At 45.5% G+C, this 22,036-nt stretch overlaps 1 protein-coding gene and 1 long non-coding RNA gene across 4 annotated transcripts; one reads left to right on the forward strand and one right to left on the reverse strand.

Annotated features, from left to right (window-relative positions):
- Positions 1-421: 421 nt before the first annotated feature.
- On the forward strand, positions 422-20,833 carry tsr1 (TSR1 ribosome maturation factor). Its single transcript, XM_035742914.2, has 15 exons — positions 422-600; positions 1,563-1,666; positions 1,961-2,189; positions 2,608-2,742; positions 5,680-6,131; positions 8,090-8,234; positions 8,427-8,608; positions 15,040-15,248; positions 16,147-16,306; positions 16,391-16,501; positions 19,423-19,555; positions 19,720-19,836; positions 19,984-20,124; positions 20,340-20,414; positions 20,532-20,833. The coding sequence occupies exons 1-15, from the start codon at positions 483-485 to the stop codon at positions 20,708-20,710; spliced, it is 2,490 nt and encodes an 829-aa protein (XP_035598807.2). The 5' UTR covers positions 422-482; the 3' UTR covers positions 20,711-20,833.
- Positions 2,764-4,966, reverse strand: LOC127930497 (uncharacterized). 3 transcript variants are annotated; one of them, XR_008138085.1, is made up of 4 exons: positions 4,477-4,966; positions 3,595-3,670; positions 3,265-3,416; positions 2,764-3,044 (listed from the first exon to the last, which is right to left on the reverse strand). It is a non-coding gene; the product is annotated as an uncharacterized LOC127930497 (long non-coding RNA). The 3 variants fall into 3 exon arrangements; XR_008138084.1 differs by lacking the exon at positions 4,477-4,966 and having other exon boundaries at positions 3,595-4,311; XR_008138083.1 differs by lacking the exons at positions 2,764-3,044; positions 4,477-4,966 and adding an exon at positions 3,050-3,116 and having other exon boundaries at positions 3,595-4,311.
- Positions 20,834-22,036: the final 1,203 nt, after the last annotated feature.

Consider the following 22,036-nt stretch of genomic DNA (forward strand, 5'->3'; position numbering starts at 1 on the left):
CATATCTCTGCCCCTGCCGTATAAGGAGTGTGCCTTTCCTCATTTCTCCCACTCTGCTCTGAGGATGGGGCATGTGAACTCATGAGATATTTTGCACAGCATTCCATAGGTAACCTGATAATGATGTTGTGACATAGCTAGAGAATGTGAAATGTTTCATCATTCTAACATCCACACTGATATCTATCCAAAATGTACATATCAGAACTATTGATCAAATAATCCTAAAGTGTTAGACAAAATATATTCGCCCTTCGAGGTTATTGGTAAAATGACTGGACAATTTATCAAGAGATAGATAAAGCAGGACCTGAATCCACATTTACTTCATTAATGACAACAGTCATTTTTTGCGAAAAACAGTAGATGGCACCAGCACCCCTATTTGACCAAAGCACATCGACACTGCGCGAGAAGAAGTTCAAATGCGGAAGTAGACTACGTCATCAAAGTTGGCAGGCTGTCGCACGCTCGTGGCGAAAATGGTGTCTGGTGCAGAACAACAACAGGGCCATCGAGCTGGGGTTTATAAACAAAAAAACAAAGGACATAAACATGGAAAGCATCGGACTAAAGGAGAAATCGAACGGGAGAACAAGGGTAAGTTTGTGACGGAGGAATGTGTCCCTCCCTATCTGTCGCTGGTTTTAACCATGGACATGCTGCTTCTGTGCTGCCGAACACGTGCTTTCAAGTTATGTTTCAGAAGAATCTTTAGCTGTGGAAACTATACTTTCATGTCATATTTTAAAATACCCGTGTAATGTCACTCATGTAACAGTTTAGCCTTCAAGCCTTGACACATGGTAACTGATGAAATCAAACGACCATCGTCATTAGTTTGCGATATGAAAATATTGCACATCACGTTACAATTCAGTAGGTAGAGACGCATTTATGTGTCTAGACGACTCATTTAACAGTTCCTGGTAGTGTCTGTCTAATCACATCGACAGGTCTGATGACCATTCTCAAAACTCCCCTTACATTAGTGGATTAAACTCCACTCGATGGTGAAGGACATTTCTGATCGAGTGGAACAGAAACCGAGCTTTATGGGATCGAGCTCCGAATTCATCGATTCATCCAATGTCAAAAAAGTAACATTACCTAACGCCTACCCATGTTTGTCCTCTAGTTACCTACCGTCTTTTGTTATTTGCTGAAATCCATACTTTTTCAATAAACGTTAATCAAATACTGTTTCCTTGTTGCCATCTTAGGGCAACAGCAATAAGCAAACCGTGGTTCAATTAGATTATTATTGAAAATGTATAGATTTCAGCAAACAAAGACACAACTACAGAAGACAGACGTGGGTACACGGTAAGCAGTAAATAATTGACGTTTTTTGAAGTATTGACATTGGGCGAATCAATGTAGTCAGAGCTAGATTCCACAAAGCCTGGTCTCTGGTGGTCATCAGATTCTTCCTTAACCGTGGAGTTTAGTCCCTTACATCAACTGTAATTCTCTGTTAGTGCACATGTTGGTAGCCAAGCCCTTTCATTTATTTCCACCCGGATCTGTCCTTCACCTTTAAACGATGCCATCCCCAACAGGTAGAGTGTCGGTGACGGCTCTTACCAAGAAACAGAGGAAAGAGACGAGAAAGATGGACAAAAGGCACAAAGCCAACCAGCTGCGGCGAAATAAGAAGGACCTGGTAAGATACTCTTGCATTTGACACAATGTCACCACAATGATATGAATCGGACAAGGTAAAGGTAGACTCAGTGTTATGAAATTCCAACGCGCAGCACCGCAGATATCCAGATGAATGTGATGCAAAACGTTGCATTCACGCAGAGTGTCTGCTACAACGTGGTAGCTACGGGACCAAAACAGAGAAGTAAAATAGATGCGCTCTTAGTTGTTGTTGAAACGGCCCGAATTTGCTATTACTTCATGCATCGCTGAGTCTACCTTTAATGCTACGTGTCACTTCTGTCCTGTCCAGGTCCTGACAGAGAAGCGTCGTCTGGGCAGCAGGGATGGTCCACCCCATCTGGTGGCTGTGGTCGCCCTCCATGCAGGTGTGGATGCTGAGGCTGTGACCAGGTTGCTGCGGTGTGAGGGGGCTGGCGGGCTGGTGCGTGAGGAGAACAGTGTGTGTGGGGTCAGTGACAGCTTTGGCCTGGTCATGCCCCGCTTCAAACAGAGGTTCACCTTCCTCCGCCCAGACACAGGTAACTCACCGACTTGGATACTACAATGTGTTTGTGTTGTCAACACTAAAGTTCCATAGATAACAACCCGATACTGATTTATAGTTCATGTAAATGCTAGTTTAATCCATATCTGACTGTACCAAACATTTATAAGGGGCATTCTGAGTAATTAACTTACATTTACATTGTAATAACTTAGCAGAAACTTTTAACCCTACTTGCACCTGTAAGTTGCTTTGCATAAGTGCCTTACTCAAGGGCACATTGGCATATTTTTCACCTAGTTGACTTGGGGATTCAAACCAGTGACCTTTTGGTTACTGGCCTATCGCTCTTAACACCGAGGCTCCCTGCCACCATTCGATGCTGACACTAGTACTTATCCAATAGCATTACCCCTGACTCTGTCCTCCCTCACTCTCCCTTCTCTCTCTAGCTGACATGCACTCTCTACTGGACGTGGTGAAGGTAGCAGACAGTCTGGTGTTTGTGCTGGACTCTACAGAAGGCTGGGACAGCTATGGAGATCACTGCCTCTCCTGTCTCTTTTCACAGGGGCTACCAGCCCATGGTGAGCTTCCATACAAGCTATCCACAGTGCACTGGATTTTGTTCAACTTAACCTCTCCCCTTGCTGATTACCTAAATGTTTAGTAGATTACTTACTGTAGATATTATACTGATTATTTTACACTTTTTGCATCCACTTTCATCTCTGTCCTATACAACCTCCACTTCTCCTGTCATCTCTGTCCCATATAACCTCCACTTCTCTCTCCTGTCATCTCTGTCCTATACAACCTCCACTTCTCCTGTCATCTCTGTCCTATACAACCTCCACTTCTCTCTCCTGTCATCTCTGTCCTATACAACCTCCACTTCTCCTGTCATCTCTGTCCTATACAACCTCCACTTCTCTCTCCTGTCATCTCTGTCCTATACAACCTCCACTTCTCTCTCCTGTCATCTCTGTCCTGTACAACCTCCACTTCTCTCTCCTGTCATCTCTGTCCCATATAACCTCCACTTCTCTCTGCTGTCATCTCTGTCCTATACAACCTCCACTTCTCCTGTCATCTCTGTCCTATACAACCTCCACTTCTCTCTCCTGTCATCTCTGTCCTATACAACCTCCACTTCTCTCTCCTGTCATCTCTGTCCTATACAACCTCCACTTCTCTCTCCTGTCATCTCTGTCCTATACAACCTCCACTTCTCTCTCCTGTCATCTCTGTCCTATACAACCTCCACTTCTCTCTCCTGTCATCTCTGTCCCATATAACCTCCACCTCTCTGCTGTCATCTCTGTCCTATATAACCTCCACTTCTCTCTGCTGTCATCTCTGTCCTATATAACCTCCTCTCTCCTGTCATCTCTGTCCTATATAACCTCCTCTCTCCTGTCATCTCTGTCCTATACAACCTCCACTTCTCTCTCCTGTCATCTCTGTCCTATACAACCTCCACTTCTCTCTCCTGTCATCTCTGTCCTATACAACCTCCACTTCTCTCTCCTGTCATCTCTGTCCCATATAACCTCCACTTCTCTCTGCTGTCATCTCTGTCCTATATAACCTCCACTTCTCTCTGCTGTCATCTCTGTCCTATATAACCTCCACTTCTCTCTGCTGTCATCTCTGTCCTATATAACCTCCATTTCTCCTGTCATCTCTGTCCTATATAACCTCCATTTCTCCTGTCATCTCTGTCCTATACAACCTCCACTTCTCTCTCCTGTCATCTCTGTCCCATATAACCTCCACTTCTCTCTGCTGTCATCTCTGTCCTATACAACCTCCACTTCTCTCTGCTGTCATCTCTGTCCTATATAACCTCCATTTCTCCTGTCATCTCTGTCCTATACAACCTCCACTTCTCTCTCCTGTCATCTCTGTCCCATATAACCTCCACTTCTCTCTGCTGTCATCTCTGTCCCATACAACCTCCACTTCTCTCTCCTGTCATCTCTGTCCCATACAACCTCCACTTCTCTCTGCTGTCATCTCTGTCCTATATAACCTCCATTTCTCCTGTCATCTCTGTCCTATACAACCTCCACTTCTCTCTCCTGTCATCTCTGTCCCATATAACCTCCACTTCTCTCTCCTGTCATCTCTGTCCCATATAACCTCCACTTCTCTCTCCTGTCATCTCTGTCCCATATAACCTCCACTTCTCTCTCCTGTCATCTCTGTCCTATATAACCTCCTCTCTCCTGTCATCTCTGTCCTATATAACCTCCTCTCTCCTGTCATCTCTGTCCTATACAACCTCCACTTCTCCTGTCATCTCTGTCCTATACAACCTCCACTTCTCTCTCCTGTCATCTCTGTCCTATACAACCTCCACTTCTCTCTCCTGTCATCTCTGTCCTATACAACCTCCACTTCTCTCTCCTGTCATCTCTGTCCCATATAACCTCCACTTCTCTGCTGTCATCTCTGTCCTATATAACCTCCACTTCTCTCTGCTGTCATCTCTGTCCTATATAACCTCCTCTCTCCTGTCATCTCTGTCCTATACAACCTCCACTTCTCCTGTCATCTCTGTCCTATATAACCTCCTTCTCTCTGCTGTCATCTCTGTCCCATATAACCTCCACTTCTCTCTGCTGTCATCTCTGTCCTATATAACCTCCTTCTCTCTGCTGTCATCTCTGTCCTATATAACCTCCACTTCTCTCTGCTGTCATCTCTGTCCTATATAACCTCCACTTCTCTCTGCTGTCATCTCTGTCCTATATAACCTCCACTTCTCTCTGCTGTCATTTCTGTCCTATATAACCTCCTCTCTCCTGTCATCTCTGTCCTATATAACCTCCACTTCTCTCTGCTGTCATCTCTGTCCTATATAAACTCCACTTCTCTCTGCTGTCATCTCTGTCCTATATAAACTCCACTTCTCTCTGCTGTCATCTCTGTCCTATACAACCTCCACTTCTCTCTGCTGTATAACCTCCACTTCTCCTGTCATCTCTGTGCTATACAACCTCCACTTTTCCTGTCATCTCTGTCCTATACAACCTCCACTTCTCCTGTCATCTATGTCCTATACAACCTCCACTTCTCCTGTCATCTCTGTCCTATACAACCTCCACTTTTCCTGTCATCTCTGTCCTATATAACCTCCACTTCGCCTGTCATCTCTGTCCTATACAATCTCCACTTCTCTCTCCTGTCATCTCTGTCCTATACAACCTCCACTTCTCCTGTCATCTCTGTCCTATATAACCTCCTCTCTGCTGTCATCTCTGTCCTGTATAACCTCCACTTCTCTCTGCTGTCATCTCTGTCCTATATAACCTCCACTTCTCTCTGCTGTCATCTCTGTCCTATATAACCTCCAATTCTCTCTGCTGTCATCTCTGTCCTATATAACCTCCACTTCTCTCTGCTGTCATCTCTGTCCTATATAACCTCCACTTCTCTCTGCTGTCATCTCTGTCCTATATAACCTCCTCTCTGCTGTCATCTCTGTCCTATATAACCTCCACTTCTTTCTCCCCCAGCTCTTGTGTGTCAGGGTGTTTCAGATCTGGCAGTGAAGAAGCGTGTGGACTCACGGCGGGCACTGGCCAAGATATCTGAAATCCGCTTCCCTGGGGCGCGCCTCTTCCCCCTTGACTCAGACCAGGACGCCACACTGATGCTAAGACACCTGGGAGCACAGAGGCAGAGGAGGCTGGGCTTCCGCTCCCGTCGGCCTCACCTCCTGGCCCAGCAGGTCTCCTACACCCCCAACAGCTCTGAGGGGAGTGGGGGAGCCCCCACGGGCCTAGGGACCCTGCGTGTGTCTGGGTATGTCCGAGGCTGCCCTCTGCAGGTGGACAGGCTGGTACACATCTCTGGATTTGGAGACTTCCTGCTCAGTCAGATCGATGCTCCCATAGACCCCCTTCCCCTCAACTCTATGACCCCTCGCCCTGCCAAGCCAGGGAAGGAAGGAGATGTAGACATGCAGGTGGGTCTCACATTTATTTATAAAGTTATTTTTACATCAGAAAATAACGCAAAGTGCTTATACAGAAACCCAGCCTAAAACCTCAAACAGCAAGCAATGCAGATGTAGAAGCACAATGGCTAGGAAAAACTCCTTAGAAAGGCAGGAGCCTAGGAAGAAACCTAGAGAGGAACCAGGCTCTGAGGGGTGGCCAGTCCTCTTCTGGCTGTACTGGGTTGAGAGGAACCAGGCTCTGAGGGATGGCCAGTCCTCTTCTGGCTGTACTGGGTAGAGAGGAACCAGGCTCTGAGGGATGGCCAGTCCTCTTCTGGCTGTACTGGGTATAGAGGAACCAGGCTCTGAGGGATGGCCAGTCCTCTTCTGACTGTACTGGGTAGAGAGGAACCAGGCTCTGAGGGATGGCCAGTCCTCTTCTGGCTGTTCCGGGTGGAGATTATAACAGTACATGGCCATTTAAGGCCAGATTGTTCTTCAAGATGTTCTAAAGTTCATAGATGACCAGCAGGGCCAAATAATAATCACAGTGGTTATAGAGGGTGCAACAGGTCAGTACCTCAGGAGTAAATGTCAGTTGGCTTTTCATAGATAAGCATTCAGAGGTCGAGGCTGCAGGTGTGGTAGAAAGAGAGTGGTAAAACAGCAGGTCCTGGACAACGTAGCACATCCTGTGAACAGGTCAGGGTTCCAAAGGCAGAAGAGTTGAACCTGGAGCAGCAGCACCTGGGGGACAGGGACAGCCAGGAGTCATCAGGGCAGGTAGGCCTGAGGCATTGTCCTAGGGCTCCGGTCCTCCAGGAGGGGGGTGAGAATTAGAGGGAGCACACTTAAATCCACACGGTATACCAGATATAACAGACTGGCTCTAGCCCCCTGGCACGTAGACTATTACTGCATAGATAATGGAGGCTGAGGCGTGGATTCTTTGGACACTGTGGCCCTGTCCGACAATATACCCAGACAGGGCCAACCAGGCAGGATATAACCACACCCACTTATCCAAAGCAAATCCCCCACACCACTAGAGGGATGTCAACAGACCACCTGCTGTTTTCCACTCTGAGACAAGGCTGAGTATAGCCCACAAAGATCTCCTCCGCACGAACGCGAGGGGGTGCATAACCGGACAGGAAGATCACGTTAGTGACTCAGCCCACTCAAGTGGCACACCCCTCCAAGGGATGGCATATAAGAGCACTAGTAAGCCCCTGTAATAGGGTTAGAGGCAGAGAATCCCAGTGGAGAGAGGGGAACCGGCCAGGTAGAGACAGCAGGGGCGGTTCGTTGCTCCAGTGCCTTTCTGTTCACCCTCACACTCCTGAGTACACTTAATCATAGGACCTACTGAAGAGATGAGTCTTCAATAAAGACTTAAAAGGTCGAGACAGAGTCTGCATCTCTCACATGGGTAGGCAGACCATTCCACAAAAATGTAACTCTATAGGAGAAAGCCCTGCCTCCAGCTGTTTGCTTAGAAACTAGGGACAATACGGAGGCCTGAGTCTTGTGACTTTAGCGTATGTGTAGGTATGTACAGCAGTACCAAATTGGAGAGATAGGTAGGAGCAAGCCCATGTAATGCTTTGTAGATTCGCAGTAAAACCTTGAAATCAGCCCTAGCCTTAACAGGAAGCCAGTGTAGAGAGGCTAGTACTGGAGTAATATGTACACATATGTTGGTTCTAGTCAATATTGTAGCAGCCGTGTTTAGCACTAACTGAAGTTTATTTGGTGCTTTGTCCAGGTAGATGGAGAGTAGAGCATTGTGGTGGTCTAATCTACAAGTGGCAAAAACATGGATGATCTTTTCTACGTCATTATTGGAAGATGGTCACTAGCTGATATCATTACATTGAAAATTGACAGTGATTTAATGAAGCATTTACAAACTATAGTTGAGACATTAATCAGCGCTGCTTCTGCTCGTTGACAGTAGGTGCTAACTGCTCTCTGGGTTTCAGGATGGTGGTGTGGAGGTGGCGTCAGTGCGGCTGCTGATGAAGGCAGACCCAGCTCGCAGGGAGAGTCTGCAGGCCGAGGCAGAGGTAGACCCCATGGATGGAGAGCAGACCTGGCCCACTGATACTGAACTGCTGGAGGCTGAAGGTAAAGGGAGAGAGAGGGCGGAGTTATAGAGGGTCGTTACGTTGAGTTACATGATAGATCTATGGTCGCAGTGCTGTTGTTGGCATCCATTGTATGGGTACTTTGAACAGGTTCGTGTCAACACATTGAGTTTATTATTGTCTCTGAGTTTACAATGTAATAAACCGCTCTAATAAATGTTCTTTCCCCCAGAGGCCAGAAAGAGCAAGCGTGTAATGAAGGTGCCCAAAGGGACATCAGACTACCAGGCCACGTGGATTGTGGATGAGGAGGATGAGAATGGCGAGGAGGATGAAGAGAGTACTGACGATGAGGAGGATGAGGATTTGATGATGGAGGAGTCCATAGATGGAGAGGACCTTGACTCTCAAGTGGTGAGTAGTGAGTCCACTCCACATCCTGGGACACTGACACGGCTGCACAGAAGAAACTTCTTTGTTTTTCTGGCCAGTGTAGCATTAGTTTCACGTTGTCACTTGCACAAGTACATTGAGAGGCTTTTTTTGCAAGTTCTGAACCCAGCAATGCAGTAATCCACAAATGTAATACTAAAAATAACAGGGTAGAACAGAAACACATGAGAAATAAGAACACAAGAAAGTAAGAAGCTTTATACAGAGTCAGTTCCAATAGCATTAACAATGTGCAGGGATACTGGGGTGTAGAGGAAGATATGTACAGGGGTAAGATGACTAGGCCTCAGGATGTTTGTGTGTGTGTCGAGTCTGTATGAATGTGTGCATGTTGTGTAGAGTCTTGTGAGTGTTCATAGAAATGGTGCAAAAATAAATACAAGGGTCAACTCAGTCCGTGTAGCCTTTAATACAAGAGAAAGAGCGACAACTGTTGTGCTGACAGCCTGTCCCAAGGCATTGGGTGCACTGCTAAAGTGTTTGATTACCCTCTGCCTGTTGCCGTGGCGATAGTGAAACCATTAAGGGAGACGTGTAAGGGAGACGTGTAAGGGAGACGTGTGAGGGAGACGTGTGAGGGAGACGTGTGAGGGAGACGTGTGAGGGAGACGTGTGAGGGAGACGTGTGAGGGAGACGTGTGAGGGAGAAGTGTGAGGGAGACGTGTGAGGGAGACGTGTGAGGGAGACGTGTGAGGGAGACGTGTGAGGGAGACGTGTGAGGGAGACGTGTGGGTGATCCGTTGGTAGTCTGAGTTGATTGTTGAGACGTCTGAACTGATGTGGGGTGATGCGGAAGACGTCAGGGGAAAGCAGCTCGGACAGGACAGTGATTGGTGTCGAACAGTTGGGTTGGGGGTGGAACAGTGTATACGTGACCCGTGGTTAGTGCACAGTGTGGCGCACCACCACTGTTTATTTTCACAATGTCTGCCTCTGGGCTGTAGTGCCAGGCTGCTCACCGTGGCAACAATAGTGTTTTGGAGCAGGGGTCCCGAGAGAAGCCTCCTGACTTCCTTCTTATCGGACACAACTTCCTGTCTGGACCAGGAGATGGGGACGGCCATTTATTTATAACATCGCAGCTTGAAAGAAGGGGGTAAATTCTGCTATGGTCAAACGTTCCGCTACATCTATTTTCTTGAATATTTATTAGCATATGTTTGATGTCGGGGTTAGACGGGATATACCATCCTAGATGTTAACAATGGAGGAAATGGTGCTGGGGTTGATCAGGATTATTATTGCAGCTGGGATTGTTCTGAAGGTTGTGAATCAGCCCCATGCAGAGTGGACCCCCCTCTCATGTATCTCTTGCTTACTGTAATGCCACTTCCAGTAGAGCCACTTGTACACTTTTTCTAACTTCATTACTGGATATGAGGCTGATAAATACTTGGCCTCGTTGTTCACATTACATATGATGTAGAGGTATATAGCTCTGCAGTAGAAACTTGTGATGGTCCTCCCATAACTGCTTTCCCTATTCCCGAACATCCCACTATAGGATAGGTTTAAAAACACCTCTGGAAGTCAAGATGGAAGGAGGATTGTCTCTCCCAAATATAATATTTGACTATTGGGCTGCTAACCTCCGTGCTGTTACGTTTTGGCTGGGTGACACACCTCCGTCATCTAGCCAAAACGTAACAGCACGTGAGGAGTGTCACCCCTTCTCTATTGGCGCTGTGATTTTGTCACCTATCAATTTGAAGATGTCACTTTATAGTAACAGTCCTATTATACACAGCACATTCCGAATCTGGAAACAAATGAAGTTCCATTTTGACCTCAGACCCATCTCATTCGTGCTCCCTGTTGCCAGGAATCCCTCCTTTTCCCCCTCGCACCCTGAAAACACCTTTGAGCGATGGGGAGAGCTAGGGACCAGTACCATAGGGGATCTATTTATAGAAGGGGCCTTTGCCTCCTTTGATTTGCTGAGGGAAACCTGTAATCTTCCCGGAATAAACTTTTTCAGATACCTACAGATTAGAGACTGTTGAAATAAAGTTTGTCACATGCGCCAAATACAACGGTTGTGGACCGTACAGTGAAACGCTTACTTACAAGCCCTGAACCAACAATGCAGTTAACACTTTAAGTAAAAAATATAGATATAAATAATTAAAGAGCAGCAGTGAAATAACAGTAGCATGGCTATATACAGGGGGTACCAGAACAGAGTCAATGTGTGGAGGCACCGGTTAGTTGAGGTAATATGTACATGTAGGTAGAGTTATTAAAGTGACTATGCATAAATAAAACAGTGAGTAACAGCAGTGTAAGGGGGGCAATGCAAATAGTCTGGGTAGCCATTTGATTAGATGTTCAGGAGTCTTTGGGGTAGAAGCTGTTTAGGTCCAAAATGCTTCTTGACTTGGCACTCCGGTACCGCTTACCGTGCGGTAGCAGAGGGAACAGTCTATGACTAGGGTGGCTGGAGTCTCTGACCATTTTTAGGGCCTTCCTCTGACACCGCCTGGTATAGAGGTCCTGGATGGCAGGACGCTTGGCCCCAGTGATGTACTAGGCTGTTCGCACTACCTTCTGTAGCGCCTTGCGGTCGGAGGCCGTGCAGTTTCCATACCAGGCAGTGACGCAACGAGTCAGAATGCTCTCGATGGTGCAGTTGTAGAACCTTTTGAGGATCTGAGGACCCATGCCAAATCCTTTCCGTTTCCTGAGGGGGAATAGGCTTTGTGTCCTCTGACTGTCTTGGTGTGTTTGGACCATGTTAGTTTGTTGGCAAGAAACTTGAAGCTCTCAACCTGCTCCACTACAGCCCTGTCGATGTGATTCCTCCGATGTCATTGATGAGTACACCACATCAGACACTGGCTTCATCAATAAGTGCATCGATGACATCGTCCCCACAGTGACCATACCTACATACCCCAACCAGAAGCCATGGATTACAGGCAACATCCGCACTGAACTAAAGGCTAGAGCTGACCCTTTCAAGGAGCGAGACTCTAACCTGGAAGCTTATAAGAAATCTCGCTATGCCTTCCAACAAACCATCAAACAGGCAAAGTGTCAATACAGGACAAATATCGACTCGTACTACACCGGCTCTGACGCTCGTCGGATGTGTCAGGGTTTGCAAAACATTACAGAATACAAAAGGAAGCACAGACGAGAGCTGCCCAGTGAGACGAGCCTACCAGACGGGCTAAACTACTTATATGCTCGCTTCGATGCAAAAAACACTGAAACATGCATGAAGACTGTGATGCTCTCTGCAGCAGATGTGAGTAAGACCTTTTAAAAGGGTCAAAATTCACAAGGCTGCAGGGCCAGACAGATTACCAGGACGTATACTGCGAGCATGCACTGACCAACTGGCAAGTGTCTGCACTGACATTTTAAACCTCTCCCTGTCTGTGTCTGTAATACCAATATGTTTTAAGCAGACCACAATAGTCCCTGTGCCCAAGAACACCAAGGTAACCTGCCTAAATTATTACCTACCCGTAGCACTCACATCTGTATCCATGAAGTGCTTTGAAAGGCTGGTCATGGCTCACAACACCATTATCCCAGAAACCCTAGACCCTCTCCAATTTGCATACCGCCCCAACACATCCACAGATGCCCACTCCACACTGCCCTTTCCCACCTGGACAAAAGGAACACCTATGTGAGAAAGCTATTCATTGACTACAGCTCAGCGTTCAACACCATAGTGCCCTTAAAGCTCAACAATAAGCTAAGGTCCCTGGGACTAAACACCCCCCCTGCAACTGGATCCTGGACTCCCTGACGGGCCACCCCCAGGTGAGGACGGCCCGCCACACTGAGACTCAACATAGGAGCCCCTCAGGGGTGCGTGCTCAGTCTCCTCCTGTACTCCCTGTTCACTCATGACTGCACAGCCAGGCACAACTCCAACACCATCAAGTTTGCTGCTGTGGTAGGCCTGATCACGACAACGACGAGACAACTTATAGGGAGGAGGTTCAGAGACCTGGCCATGTGGTGCCAGGACAACAACCTCTCCCTCAACGTGATCAAGACAAAGGAGATGACTGAACTACAGGAAAAAGAAGACTGAGCATGCCCCCATTCTCATTGACAGGGCTGCAGTGGAGCTGGCTGAGAGCTTCAAGTTCCTTGGTGTCCACATCACCAACAAACTAACATGGTTCAAGCACACCAAGACAGTCATGACGAGTGCACAACAAAACCTATTCCCACTCAGGAGACTGAAAAGATTTGGCATGGGTCCTCAGATCCTCAAAGGTTCTACAGTTGCACCATCGAGAGCATCCTGACTAGAGGTCGACCGATTAATCGGAATGGCCGGTTAATTAGGGCCGATTTCAAATTTTCATAACAATCGGAAATCTGTATTTTTGGGCGCCGATTTGCAGATTTAAAAAGGGAAAAATGTACACCTTTATTTAATCGTTATTTAACTAGGCAAGTCAGTTAAGAACACATTTTTATTTTCAATGACGACCTAGGAACGGTGGGTTAACTGCCTCGTTCAGGGGCAGAAAGACAGATTTTCACCTTGTCGGCTCGGGGGATCCAATCGTGCAACCTTACAGTTAACTAGTACAACGCAATAACGACCTGCCTCTCTCTCGTTGCACTCCACAAGGAGACTGCCTGTTACGCAAATGCAGTAAGCCAAGGTAAGTTGCTAGCTAGCATTAAACTTCTCTTATAAAAAACAATCAATCATAATCACGAGTTAACTACACATAGTTGATGATATTACTAGATATTATCTAGCGTGTCCTGTGTTGCATAAAATCTGACTGAGCAGACAAGTATCTGACTGAGCAATGGTAGGCAGAAGCAGGCGCCTAAACATTCATTCAAACAGCACTTTCGTGCGTTTTGCCAGCAGCTCTTCGTTGTGCGTCAAGCATTGCACTGTTTATGACGTCAAACCTATCAACTCCCGAGATGAGGCTGGTGTAACCGAAGTGAAATGGCTGGCTAGTTAGCACGCGCTAATAGCGTTTCAAACTTCACTCGCTCTGAGCCTTGGGGTGGTTGTTTCCCTTGCTCTGCATGGGCAACGCTGCTTCGATGTGGCCGTTGTGTTCCTGGTTCGAGCCCAGGGAGGAGCGAGGAGAGGGACGGAAGCTATACTGTTACACTGGCAATACTAAAGTGCCTATAAGAACATCCAATAGTCAAAGGTTAATGAAATACAAATGGTAGAGGGAAATAGTCCTATAATAACTACAACCTAAAACTTCTTACCTGGAAATATTGAAGACTCATGTTAAAAGGAACCACCAGCTTTCTCATGTTCTGAGCAAGGAACTGAACATAGCACATATTGCACTTTTACGTTCTTCTCCAACACTTTGTTTTTGCATTATTTAAACCAAATTGAACATGTTTCATTATCTACTTGAGGCTAAATAGATTTTATTGATGTATTATAGTAAGTTAAAATAAGTGTTAATTCAGTATTGTTGTCATTGTCATTATTACAAATACATGAAAAAATATATATATATATTTATATATGTAAAAAAAAATATATATATATATACATATTTTTATTTATTTTTTAAATCGGCCGATTTAAATCAGTATCGACTTTTTTGGTCCTCTAATAATCGGTATCGGCGTTAAAATCATAAATCGGTCGACCTCTAACTGGTTGCATCGCTGCCTGGTATGGCAACTGCTCGGCCTCTAACCTCAAGGTACCACAGAGGGTAGTGCATATGACCCAGTACATCACTGGGGCCAAGTTTCTTGCCATCCAGGATCTCTATAACCAGGCGGTGTCAGAGGAAGGCCCTAAAAATTGTCAGACTCCAGCCACCCTAGTCAGACTGTTTGTTCTCTTTTACCGCACGGCAACCAGTACCGGAACACCAGTCTAGGTCCAAGAGGCTTCTAAACAGCGTCTATCCCAAGCCATTAGACTCCTGAACATCTAATCAAATGGCTACCCAGACTATTTGCATTGCCTCCCTTTTCCCCTCTTTACACCAGTGCTATTCTGTTGTCATCTATGCATAGTCACTTTAATAACTTTACCTACATGTACATACTACCTCAACTAACCGGTGCCCCCTCACAAAATCACAATATTATGTGTGTTAGTTGGCTGTACCTGCACTAAAACTACAGTACCCCCCTTCGTAGCTTGTTCTCCATCTTCTTTTTAAAGGAGACAATTTTTCAGCACTTTTATTTCTATGAATGATCAACTCATTTTCTCATGTCTCTCTTGTCCCTCTACAGCAGACATATGGTGGGCAATATGTTTGGAACATCGAATTGCAATAAAGTCACTATCGATCCGCAATACATATCGTATCGGCGCCTTAGTATCGTGATAATATCGTATTGTGAGATGCCTGGCAATTGCCAGCTCTAGTAGAAACTTCCTGTCTTTTACTGTTTGGTTTAGGATGCTGCCTCAGGTGGTGGCTCTGATGAGGAGGAGGAGGAGGAGGAGCTGAATTCCACATCGGACAAGGGTGGAGCAGACCAGCGCTATGATGAGCACATGGACGAGGCGGAGGAAGGGGAGGGGTTAAAACGATACCGGCAGGCTCGGGCCAATGAAATGTTCCCAGATGAAGTAGACACCCCTCTCGACCAATCGGCTAAGAACAGGTAAGGGCATGACTATCATATCGTCTACTACCAAACACAGTGGTCCCTTACTTCTCTTTCAGTACTGTACAGGACCCTCTGCTTTCAGTGTGGGCTACAACGCTGTCTAAGCAAAAACATTCAACCGATCCCTGAAAAAAACATCAACCCATGGCTCACACACAGGTAACTGCCAAAAATGGAAACGCCAACAGAAAATGTCTCAAAAGAGCGTTCGGCCGCCAGAGCGGCTTCAGTGCACCTTGTCATATCTGTATGGAGGGATGCGACGCCGTTCTTCCACAAAATAATTCAGTCATTTGGTGTTTTGTTGATGGTGGTGGAAAACGCTGTCTTAGGCACTGCTCCAGGATCTCCCGGAAGTGATCAAGTAGGTTGAGACCTGGTGACCGAGACACCCACACACATTTTAAACCCCCTATACTCATTTGAGACCCCTCTTTCAAAGTCAGAGATCTCTTATTCTAGCCATGGTAATGGGCAGTTTTATACATGACCCTAAGCATGATGGGATGTTAATTGATTATTTAACTCAGGAACCAGACCTGTGTAGAAGCACCTGCTTTAATACTTTGTATTCCTCATTTACTGAAGCGTTTCCTTTATTTTTGCAGTTACCTGTACATTGAGTTGATATGTTACATTTGGAAGAACGGTCAAGCAGAATGTGGGTAACAGCCAGTGACTTGATCCTGGCCTCTGATCAAAGTGCTTCAGCACTCCAATATCTAACATTTTCTTCAGCAACACATGGGGGGGGGGAGTCACCAAACATGTCATACATCTGGTCTATTATATATGACAATCCCGTTAACGCCCAAACTTTACTTTCCAAGATGATTGGCCCAGCGTAATTACTTAGCTATATTCTGACATTGCTAATTTCCTGTGTGCTCAGGTTCCAGCGTTACAGGGGCCTGAAGAGTTTCCGCTCCTCCCCCTGGGACCCCTTGGAGAACCTGCCTGCAGACTACTCCCGCATCTTCCAGTTTCAGAGCTTTGAGCGCACACGCCGCCGCGTACTAGCTGAGGCTGCGCAGGAGGAAGAGGGGGCCATGGTAAGGGTCTGCCGTGTGTGTGTGACATCCTGTTTCAACCCTGTCCCCTCTCGGTGCCCCCAATCTATTTACTCTGCTCTCTAGGTGGGCTGGTATGTGACCCTCCATGTAGTGGATGTTCCCCCCACGGTGATGGAGAGTGTCCAGGCAGGCAGGCCTCTGGTGCTGGTCTCCTTACTGCCACATGAACAGAAGGTATACACTATTGGGATACTCCTGAATTATTATGTACTTTGTGTCTTAAGTCTAAAAGTTAAGAATTGTAACCCATTTCTGCTGTTAAATATGTTGATAAAGTGTAGAGAAACTACATAGGGGGGAAAAATGTATACATTTTTATATACACACACGCATACACACAGTTGAGGTCGAAAGTTTACATACGCTTAGGTTGAAGTCATTAACTCGTTTTTCAACCACTCCACAAATTTCTTATTAACAAACTATAGTTTTGGCAAGTCGGTTTGAACATCTACTTTGTGGATGACACAAGTCGTTTTTCCAACAATTGTTTACAGACAGATTATTTCACTATATCACAATTCCAGTGGGTCAGAAGATTACATACACTAAGTTGACTGTGCCTTTTAAACAGCTTAGAAAAGTCCAGAAAATGATGTCATGGCTTTAGAAACTTCTGACAGGCTAATTGACATCATTTGAGTCATTTGGAGGTGTACCTGTGGATGTATTTCAAGGCCTACCTTCAAACTCAGTGCCTCTTTGCTTGACATCATGGGGAAATCAAAAGAAATCAATTGTAGACCTTCACAAGTCTGGTTCATCCTTGGGAGAATTTTCCAAACACCTGAAGGTACCACGTTAATCTGTACAAACAATAGTACGCAAGTATAAACGCCATATCGCTCAGGAAGGAGACTCATTCTGTCTCCTAGAGATGAGCGTACTTTAGTGCAAAAAGTACAAATCAATCCCAGAACAACAGCAAAGGACCTTGTGAAGATGCTGGAGAAAACAGATTCAGAAGTATCGTTATCCACAGTAAAATGAGTCCTATATTGACATAACCTGAAAGGCCGCTCAGCAAGGAAGACGCCACTGCTCCAAAACCGCCATAAAAAAAGCCAGGCTATGGTTTGCAACTGCACATGGGGACAAAGATCACACTTTTTGGAGAAATGTCCTCTGGTCTGATGAAACAAAAACAGAACTGTTTGGCCATAATGACCATCGTTTGTGTTTGGAGGAAAAGGGGGAGGCTTACAAGCCGAAGAACACCATCCCAACTGTGAAGCACGGGGGTGGCAGCATCATGTTGTGGGGGTGCTTTGCTGCAGGAGGGATTGGTGCATTTCACAAAATAGATGGCATCATGAGGGAGGAAAATGATATGGATATATTGAAGCAACATCAAGAAATCAGTCAGGCAGGTAAGCTTGGTCGCAAATGGGTCTTCCAAATGGACAATGACCCCAAGCATACTTCCAAAGTTGTGGCAAAATGGCTTAAGGACAACAAAGTCAAGGTATTGGAGTGGCCATCACAAAGCCCTGACCTCATCCTATAGAACAGTTGTGGGCAGAACTGAAAAAGCGTGCACGAGCAAGGAGGCCTACAAACCTGACTCAGTTACACTAGCTCTGTCAGGAGGAATGGGCCAAAATTCACTCAACTTATTGTGGGTAGCTTGTGGGTAGCTGGTGGAAGGCTATCTGTAACATTTGACCCAAGTTAAACAATGCAATGCTACCAAATACTAATTGAGTGAACGTCTGACCCACTTGAAAGAAATAAAATCTGAAATAAATAATTCTCTATTATTCTGACATTTCACATTCATAAAATAATGTGATGATCCTAACTGACCTAGTAGACCTGTCAGCAATGGGTGTGGCTGAAATAGCCAGATCCACTCATTTGAAGGGGTGTCCACATACGTTTGGATGTAGTATGTCTATATTCAGTGCCTTCGTAACAGATTCAGACCCTTTGACTTTTTCCACATTTTATGTTACAGCCTTATTCTAAAATTGATTCAATATTTTATTATGTTTGCTAATTTATAAAAAATAAAAACTGATTACATTTACATAAGTATTCAGACCCTTTACTCTGTACTTTGTTGAAGCACCTTTGGCAGCAATTACAGCATCGAGTCCTTTTGGGTATGACACTACAAGCTTTGCACACCTGTATTAGGAGAGTTTCTCCCATTCTTCTCTGCAGATTCTCTCAAGCTCGGTCAGGTTGGAAGGGGAGCGTCGCTGCACAGCTATTTTCAGTCTCCAGAGATGTTAGATCGGGTTAAAGTCCAGTCTCGGGATGAGCAACTCAAGGACTCATACATTGTCTTGGCTGTGTGCTTAGGATTGTTGTCCTGTTGGAAGGTGAACCTTCACCCCAGTCTGAGGTCCTGAGCGCTCTGGTGCAGGTTTATCAAGGATTTGTCTGTACTTTGCCTCAATCCTGACTAGTCTCCCAGTCCCTGCTGCTGAAAAACATCCCCACAGCATGATGTTGCAACCACATACTTCATCGTAGGGATGGTGCCAGGTTTCCTCCAGATGTGTCGCTTGGCAATTCAGGTCAGAGATTTCAATCTTGGTTTCATCAGACCAGAGAATCTTGCCACTCAGAAATGTTTTGGTACCCTTGCCCAGATCACAATCCTGTCTCAGAGCTCTAGGGACAATTCCTTTGACCTCGTAGCTTGGTTTTGGCTCTTACATGCACTGTCAACTGTGGGACCTTTAGCTAGACACGTACCTTTCCAAATCATGTCCAATCAATTGAATTGTAGAAACATCAAGGATGATCAATGGACACAAGATACACCTGAGCTCAATTTAGAGTCTCATAGCAAAGGGTCTGAATATATATGTAAATATATATTATTTTTTATACATTTGCAAAAAAAATTCTAACTTTTCCCTGTCATTATGGGGTATTGTGTGCCGAATACTGAAAGTATGATATTTAATCAATTTTAGAATAAGGCTAACATAACAAAATGTGGAAAACGTATAGGGCTCTGAATACTTTCCGCATGTATAAATAAATTGTAACAACTCTAGCTAATGGTTTTAACACTATAGTTCATTAGAAATTATTCTTCCAGCTTCTTACCATTTGGTTGCCTTCCATCCTCTGATCAGATGTCAGTGATGCACATGCTGGTGAGGAGACACCCCAGCAACACAGACCCTATCAAGTCTAAAGAGGAGCTGGTGTTCCACTGTGGATTCAGGAGGTTCAGGGCCTGCCCCATCTTCTCCCAGCACACATCAGGTAGGGGGACCTGGAAACAGTACAACTTTAACAAAATTGAAGAAAATGTATGGCAGATATGCTGACATTCTGTGGGGATTGGAGTATTGTTTTGGCTTATTATACAACCATTTATTTGTCTGCTCGGTGTTGTATCTAACCTGTGATTGGCTCTCTCTCTCCAGCCGACAAGCACAAGCTGGAGCGTTTCCTTCGTGCTGACGCCCCCACGGTGGTTTCTGTGTACGCCCCCATCACATTCCCCACCGCTGGGGTACTGCTCTTCAAACAGAGGGAGGATGGTAAGGGCCTGGATAGTGATGTTTGGCTGACTTAGTATTTCTCTACCTGTTTAAGGATGGGGGAAGGACAGAGGAACACACTGTCTCTACCTGTATCTCTCCTGTTCTGTCTGTATTTGAGCCAGTATCTCTTGTTCTCTCCCTCAGGCATGCAGGACCTGGTGGGTACAGGAAGTCTGCTGAGCTGTGACCCCCAGCGTGTGGTGCTGAAGAGGATCGTGTTGAGTGGACACCCCTTCAAGATCAACCGCCGGTCCGCTGTCTGCAGATACATGTTCTTCAACAGGGGTGAGGGGTCACTGAGCTAAGCACCACATGTTTCCCAATAATACCCACATAACTTCTGTCTGACTAGGGCCCACAGGGTGCACTATATAGAGAATAGGTGCCTTTTGGCCCACAACTACTGTCGTAATGTGGAAAGGAAATAGCTCTGACTTACCTGTGGTTTTCATTATTTATTTTCATGTTAACTGACCTCTGTGCTTTTTTCTCTCTGATAGACGACATCCTGTGGTTTAAGCCTGTTGAGCTGAGAACCAAGTGGGGCAGGAGAGGACACATCAAGGAGGCCCTAGGTACGGAGAAATCCTGAACCTTGTCAATACTGTTTAGTGACATGAAACAATGTGTTGCCTTCATTGGACAATTGTGTGACTACCTGACCTTAACCTGTGTGTGGGTATGTTTTTCAGGTACTCATGGACACATGAAGTGTGTATTTGACAGCCAAATGCGGTCCCAGGATACTGTCATGATGAACCTGTATAAGAGGGTCTATCCTCGCTGGACATATGACCCCTATGTGCCTTTGCCCCTGCCCTGGGTCAAGGGGGAAGGGACTCAGGTGCCGGATGATTTTGACATGGAGTAGGTGGTGGTCTGTTGCAAGAGGTGTGTTGGAGTCTGTAGAGAGTTGCATGGACTGTGGTGATTACATTTTCACTCCAATAGATGGATTGTAATGTGTATTAAATAAAAACCAATTAGACAATAACTTGTTTCTTTATTTCTTTGGAAAATGTCCTTGTGGTCCAGTTAGTTTGTTTCCTGGCCATTAGATGGCAGCAGTGTATAAGAGGAAACAGGCTCTTTGTTGCAGTGACTAACACAGTGGAACTGAACTCACTGATTATATGAGAGCCATGCACTGTTATGGCCCTGTACTCAAACACTAACTTGATCAAACATGAAGACAATGTTGAGGCATAATCAGAGAGAGCATGTTCAGATCAATAATACTGTTGTACAGATTCCATTCTCAATTTCAACATGTTTGGCACAAATGACACAAATGGAAAATGTGAACAACAATGATCACAACTTTGGATGAACAAGCTTGCCTTTCCCATTTAGGTCCGTTGCTCACTCTGTTCTAGGAAGTCTTTTCCAGCTCTTTCCACTACCATTCCTTTAGGTCTTTGCATTTTATTCTGATATTGTATTTATTATTTTTGCAAAAAGTGTGCATGACTACTTAAAAAGAAAAATGTCCACAATTTGTGCCTCTTAAATTCCTTTTTGGTGCACAGCTTATCCTCCACACTAGTTATAGTCTCAGACCTCTACATAGTGTGCCCCCCTTCCACTCCCTGGTGGTCTCTCCCTGAGCTGAAGACCCTTCTTCCCCACCAGTCAGTCTCAAGCAGAGAACGCGAGAACCCATGTTCTCGCTCTGGATCTACGACGCGCAACAGTTTTACATTCCTCCCTATCCCATGCTTTGTGCTCCACGGAGAAACTGATTTATGAATTGTAATATTTATCATAAAACTGTGCTCTTGCATGCTCGCAGCTCCATTATTCATCTGGGGTCTCTGTTGGGACTGCACCAAAGAGGCATGCCAATATGTCTGGGAAACTAGAAGGTGAAGACTTGGGGTTGGAGAGGTGGAACATGATCCAAGAAATGGAGGGGATCAAAAGTTCAACATTTTTCATACTGCGAATTTGATTACAGTGTGGAAAAAGTTGAAAAATAAAGCTAAAACAATCGCACAAGAGTAATGCCTATTGCATTGGGGTGCACGCCGGGAGCACTGGACAGTTTTGCTGAAACACCATTTATCTGCTTCATTTTGTTTTACTCGTATGGATGAAGGCAAGGGCACTGAATGGTGATGTGTTGAACACATCTTGTTTAAAGCTGAAGACTGGTGTGGTGTGCCTGTTCTAGCTAGCTGTTCATGATTGTGGGGGG

The sequence above is a fragment of the Oncorhynchus keta genome, chromosome 1, assembly GCF_023373465.1.
Source record: "Oncorhynchus keta strain PuntledgeMale-10-30-2019 chromosome 1, Oket_V2, whole genome shotgun sequence".
Taxonomy (NCBI): Eukaryota; Metazoa; Chordata; class Actinopteri; order Salmoniformes; family Salmonidae; genus Oncorhynchus; species Oncorhynchus keta.

What these genes read in the sequence shown, in the direction of transcription:
- tsr1 (XM_035742914.2), top strand. Translation starts at nt 483, where the DNA reads ATGGTGTCTGGTGCAGAACAACAACAGGGCCATCGAGCTGGGGTTTAT. An exon ending in AGGAGGAAGAGGGGGCCATG is followed by an intron (nt 16,307 to 16,390) that starts GTAAGGGTCTGC and finishes TCTGCTCTCTAG; the next exon opens with GTGGGCTGGTATGTGACCCT. An exon ending in ATACATGTTCTTCAACAGGG is followed by an intron (nt 20,125 to 20,339) that starts GTGAGGGGTCAC and finishes TCTCTCTGATAG; the next exon opens with ACGACATCCTGTGGTTTAAG.